The 5,983-nt window shown below is 31.2% G+C and overlaps 1 protein-coding gene across 1 annotated transcript; it reads right to left on the reverse strand.

Moving 5' to 3' along the window:
* Positions 1–1,134: 1,134 nt before the first annotated feature.
* On the reverse strand, positions 1,135–4,810 carry LOC103485591 (laccase-12). Its single transcript, XM_008443262.3, has 7 exons — positions 4,656–4,810; positions 4,429–4,580; positions 4,255–4,347; positions 3,733–3,884; positions 3,491–3,619; positions 1,856–2,818; positions 1,135–1,538 (listed from the first exon to the last, which is right to left on the reverse strand). The coding sequence occupies exons 1-7, from the start codon at positions 4,758–4,760 to the stop codon at positions 1,408–1,410; spliced, it is 1,725 nt and encodes a 574-aa protein (XP_008441484.1). The 5' UTR covers positions 4,761–4,810; the 3' UTR covers positions 1,135–1,407.
* Positions 4,811–5,983: the final 1,173 nt, after the last annotated feature.

Below are 5,983 nucleotides of genomic sequence, written 5' to 3' on the forward strand. Positions count from 1 at the left end.
TACGTGTATGCAATGGTCTCCCTATTATAATAGAATATGATGCCCTAATTTTTGCGCTGGGTCGTATTTTTCTTTGCCACGAAGAATCTACATATTGGACCACGTTGCTTGGTTCATATAGCGCCACGTCTCTGTATTACATGGCATTTGCGTAGGTTGACGTGTAAAAGTAACATTTGCTTAATGTCATCCGTGATGTTTTGCAAAGTGTACTACCTTGGAAAGCGTCCATGCTGACGCCATTTCCGCAGCCGTATTTATTAGAAAAGTATATTTTTTTTAAAGAAAATCTTTATAAGAGGAAAAAAAAAAAACAGACTTAATTACATCCACTAATTATAGAAGAAGAAAAATATAGTTCACGAGTAATGTAATGAGTAATGAAGTTGCTCCATCTTAGGTATTGAGTGAATGAAATGAGACAGCTCCTCATTTTCGTAATTTTGCTAATCACGTTTGAGATCTCTTTAACATCGTTCTCTCGTTGTTAAGCAGTGAATTAAAAGAGAATAAATAATTTTGTAATTATAAGTAATTTTTATATTGTTTTCTAGAACATATCAATTAAAAAGTAAAATCAATTTGTAAAGTTGCATAAGCTCTATCATGAACTTTCAATTTGATTCAATTATATTAAAATTGGTGAAAATAAATAGATTGTATAAAAGTTACAGCAATTGAAATCAATTCTAGAACCTAATAGATAAAATTAAAAGTTTATGATTTGAAAAGTGATGAATCTATAAATTCTTTTTCATACTCATTTTAACAATTTCAGTATTTTTTTTTCATAAAATAAAAATAATGGATGAATCTTTTCCTTTGTAGCGTGTCTATTTCAACCATCAAAATAAATTTTTTTTTTAAAAAAAAGATTGAATTAGTAGCTGATTAATTAAAATGACTCGTTAAGGTAGTTGATTTAAATTCAACAAATCTTATTACCTTGAAATTAAAATAACCATAGTAAATAAACAAATGAAAGCGTGTGGTTGAACCAATATTGACCAATCTAATTTTGCTCTTTAAATAGGTGGGAAAATTAATTCACATATGCTTTAATCCATAATTAAGGTCTGAATTGTTAATTGTGGGTTAACGTACAATAAACAAGTAGGTGTTCTGAATGTTGACTCAAAACCAATTTGAATTTAATTCAGATTTGCAAAGAAGTGTTTCTTATATGGAATAACTATTTGGTAATCGAAATATAACCACTTTATATAATCAGAAAGAACAATGAAACAGAGCATATTCTATACCCCTAATGCAGGGGAAACAATAAAAATAAAAAAAGAAAAAGAAAAAAAAAAACTCACAAACTAATTTGAATTAAAAGCTACAAAAAAGAAGAAAAAAAAACATTCAAATTGGTATTGTTATTATTTTTTGGGCCTTAAGATGTAATTAGCATATGGGAAGATCCGGCGGCGGAGCCTCTATTGACTGGAGATGCCCAACACCGTTGTCTACAAGAAACACCATCGCTAGCCCCCACGTGATATGCACGTCTAGGTGACAATGCATTATCCAAGCACCTAAATAATTCATAACATCATATCAAAACTTTAGTAATTAGGAAGAGAAAATGAATTTTGAGTTTTACTTGTTTTAATTAGATATTTAGTGGCTTTGAGTTTAATTTAATTTAAAATTTAAAATATTACGATACTATTCCCTTGTCAACTTAGAAATTTTCATCGATATCTACTCTGTCATAATTCAAAATTTGAGGTTTAAAGGATAATGTGGAAATTTGAGAATCAAATTAGTAGGTCACATAAAATTATAATATTTTAAAATTTATATAACATTTTCAAATTTAGGAAGAAATGGAAACCAGTAGAATAATTACCTGGGTTATCGGCGACGAATCGTATGACGGCCCAACCATTTACAGGGACGGCGACAGTGTTTCTAAGAGGAGGGTCAACGAGGTTGAATTTTTTAGTATCCTTTTTAGGGTCAAAATTTCCAAATCCTTCTGCGATGATGTAAAAATCGTAACCATGGAGATGTATCGGGTGATTTTCTGGCGTTACAATACTAGTGTCCTGCAACACAACTTGTACGGTCGATCCATATTTCAATCTGTACCCTTTAGTACCAGGCACTGGTTGAAAAAGCGACCGACTAACATTGCCGGTATAATCAAATTTCACAGGTGGGTTAGCCGGAAAATCAGAGGTAACAACACCGGGAATCCCTTGTTGAAATGCTTGAAGAATCGAGATATTTGAAGGAAGAACAAAGGAGACGTTGTTCATACTGGCTGTGAATCGAGTGCCGTTGGGGCCTTGGCATTGGCTGGGTTTGAAATTTCGTGGGCAATTGTTGAGTCCTAATCCAACAGTGAAGAACAAATTTTCGTCGATTTTGGTCGGGACAGGGACCGGTCTTGGGCTGCGGAATTTTCGGCTGAATGCGGTGACGGTGGCGGTGTCATTGAATGCAGGGAGAAACGGCATGATTGGTTTGATGGTGGGGGAGCCTTTTTTGGCGGGGCAAGGGGCAGATTTGTAGTTGAGAATGGCAGTGGTGGTGGTGTTGCCAAAAGGTGCATTTTGGGCGCTTTGGTAAGCACGTGCGGCTATGTAGTACCGGGCGGGAACTTGGTTGCCAGAGATTAAAACGTCGGTGGTTTGGCCAGGGCCGAGCATTAAAACAGAGGTGGTGAAGGGCTTTGTGTAGGAGGCGTCGGCTCCGACCACTGTGAGTTTGTGATTAGCCACCGTGAAAAACAGAGCTTGGTTTAAGGCGGAGTTTACTACTCTCAGTAAATTGGTCTCGCCGGAATCTATGGGCACGATTATTGTATCTGCATAATCATTACACAAACAGAAAAATGTTATCTCAGCATCAATCTTCCAACCCGATTCAAATTCTTTTGCAAAATATATTACGATGATAATTGCTATAACTAATGGTGAGAAAATAATACATAACATTAAAATTTAGAATGTTATACCTCCCATTTCATCCTCTATTTAAGAAGGTTTTATTTTTTTACTTTTTTAGAAAAAAAAGTTTTGCTTAGTCTTAAAGTTTCATATCTTATATTTTTATAAATTTTTATAAGTTTCATATCTCATATTTTTATAATTTTTTATGGAGGTTTATTTTGATATTTGACACTGAACTTTATTTATATACGGATGTAAAAATTTGTAATTAATTTTATCTGTGATGTAAAATGAGTGAAAAGTAAATTTCAAGAAAGTATTTAACTCAAAATTCATTTCTTTACGTGGTTAAAATTTTAGTCTAATAATTATTTGGTAGTATACTTTAAAATGATAGTTAATATTTTATCTATTAAACTATATTTAGATTTATACCATTTACAAATTTTCATACTAAAATTTTGTCATTAGACAAGCAAATTTTCTATCTCATTTTCTTTATAAATATTTTTGAATTCCTTTTTACTTGAATGATGAAAAATAAATCATAAAAAAGATAGGTACAATTTCAAAATAAGAAAATTTACCTTTGCTAGAGCACTTGTATAGATCACCTGGTTGACCATTGAAAGTGTAAGCATCAGAGACATTAGGAGCTGCTCCTGTTCTTGTGGCTTGTCTCAGTACATCAATAGGGTTTGCATCCCACCATTCGCCTAATAATCACCGAACAAAGAATTTAATAGAACTTTGTAATAATGTAATTTTTGTATTTTTAATTATAGTGCAATGTAATGATAACATAATGTTATGTGTTATTGATGATTACCCATTAGAAGTGTTGCTTCCCTGTTTGGTTTTGGGAAAGGGTAAGAATCTCCCTCTTTAGGATGAATAATCAACGCTCCATAAACAGTAGCCCTAAGCCACGAGCTATGCGCATGCCACCACAAGGTCCCTTCTTGTCCTTGTACGGTAAACCTACGTTACATCATCAACCCATATGTTAAATTACAAATATTAAAACTTTTTAATTATTTAATATATTGACATATTATTTTAGATAAAAAGTTTGAAATATCCAACCTTTGATTTTATGAAAAGTTCTATATGGATTTTGATGAATATGTTTTTATAATAACAAGTTCAAAAAATAAATTTAAATTAATAAATAAACATTTTATTAGTTTTAAATAAGAAAATTTATACCAGCTGTATTTTAGTACTTATTTTTTATACTTTGAGAAATTTTCATATAATGAAAATAAAAATCGACCCGCACATCGATATAGAACTCGTGAAAATAGTGATGGAAATTTAATACTATGCATAAGATGATTATGATCTCTACCTGTAAGTATAGCTTCCTCCTGGTCGGATTGGACATTGAGTCACGAACTCGGGTCCATCAGCCCACCCAGTTCTAAGCTGTCTAATTCCATGCCTACAAATATAATAATAACAATAATCAATAACAATATCGGAATTGATTTTTAAGTGAAATCATAGTTCTTTTTAAACTTACCAATGAATTGTGACATTGTACTTGGCTTTATTGATGACATTGACAATGAGAGTATCACCATTGTTGATCTCCAAGGTCGGTCCAGGGAATTGCCCATTCACCGTAATAGCATTATGGGTTTTGCACAACCTCTTCACTGGCGTAGCTTGAATCTGCATTAAATTAATCAATTAATTACTATTATTTTAGAAAATACAAAATTAATATTTTACAAAACGTAAACATACAATAAATTGATGGCGATGAGTTTGTGGGTGAGCCAAGGACAAGGCCGCCGCCGAAGCAAAGAGGACCAAAATGGCAAACAAATATAGAGATGGTGGTGCTGCCATAGCGCCAAAATGTTTGTTTCCTTGGTTTGAGAAAAAATAATATGCAGCAATGGATACGAAGAGAAAGCTTCGGGGAGATTGAGTTTATATAGGGGAAAAATTATAAGAGGAGAATTGAAAAAAAAATAAAAAAAAAACCAAAAAACAAAAGAAGTTGTTTTGAGTTTGGCAGATTAGGTATTGATATTTGAGAGAAAAAAAGGAAATTAAAAAGAAAAAAGAAAAAAGATCAATAAGGAGGGGAAACAAAAATGCTTAGTTCAACATTATTGAAAAGTTGTTACACCCACTGGCCTGTTGAAATTTTTTTAAAAAAAAAAAGTGTAAGGCTTTGTGAAAATTACATATGATTTCATATTTGAAAATATGCTTGTGAAACAAGAGAGTTGAATTCCAACAAACATAATCAATAATTATGTGAGATTTTGGCTTTTAAATTCAATCATAAAACAATATAATCTTCCCCTTTTTTTTGTTCTATATATTTGACATTGTATCCCACTAATTATTGTGTATATCTAATATATATCTCTCTTTTTTTTCCTTCATTTTTCATCATCATCACAACTCAAAATGATGGTGTACGAATTTTTCGAAATAAACGTTGATTACTTTTTCATCTTTTCAATTGCATACATATATTGGTTAACAATGATAATAGTCAAAATGAGGTCTTTTGCTCTACATATTCTCAAAATAATAATAATAATAATAATAAAACCAAAAAAAGTCTCGCTGCATCCATGAGAGAAAAATTCCCTCTATCATGAGCTATTACTGACCAATCAATCCCAAAACATATTTTAAAAAATGGAGAAGAGAAATTAAAATGATATAAATATTTAATTTGATTAACACCTTTTTCAGTAATATTTGATTAGTAATTAAGAAAATCGTTTGAAAACATTTATATTGTAAAATTTCAAATTATTAGTTATCAAACTAAGCTATATCATATATGTATATAAACAATACATTCATAATAGACTAGAAAATGATAGAAATTGGAATTGAAATTTTATTATTATTATTATTATGTAAAAATCATATAATATATATAAAAGAGGGAATGTTTTTGGACAAGAGCACTCCATGGCCATCAATACACCCACGTTTCATTCATTTTAACCTCAGCCTTTGTTGAAATTATGTTGGGAGGTAAAATTTCATGCGTGACATTTCTTTACTTTTTGGATTAATAATAATAATGTTGTGTACAACTT

The sequence above is a fragment of the Cucumis melo genome, chromosome 3 (assembly GCF_025177605.1).
Source record: "Cucumis melo cultivar AY chromosome 3, USDA_Cmelo_AY_1.0, whole genome shotgun sequence".
In the NCBI taxonomy this organism is placed as follows: Eukaryota; Viridiplantae; Streptophyta; class Magnoliopsida; order Cucurbitales; family Cucurbitaceae; genus Cucumis; species Cucumis melo.

Excerpts from the sequence above, each read along its gene's own strand:
- LOC103485591 (XM_008443262.3), bottom strand. The coding sequence starts at position 4,760 with ATGGCAGCACCACCATCTCTATATTTGTTTGCCATTTTGGTCCTCTTT. Across the intron at positions 4,581-4,655 it reads CTCATCGCCATCAATTTATT|ATTCAAGCTACGCCAGTGAA; the intron begins GTATGTTTACGT and ends AATTTAATGCAG. Across the intron at positions 3,885-4,254 it reads GGAGGAAGCTATACTTACAG|GTTTACCGTACAAGGACAAG; the intron begins GTAGAGATCATA and ends GATGTAACGTAG.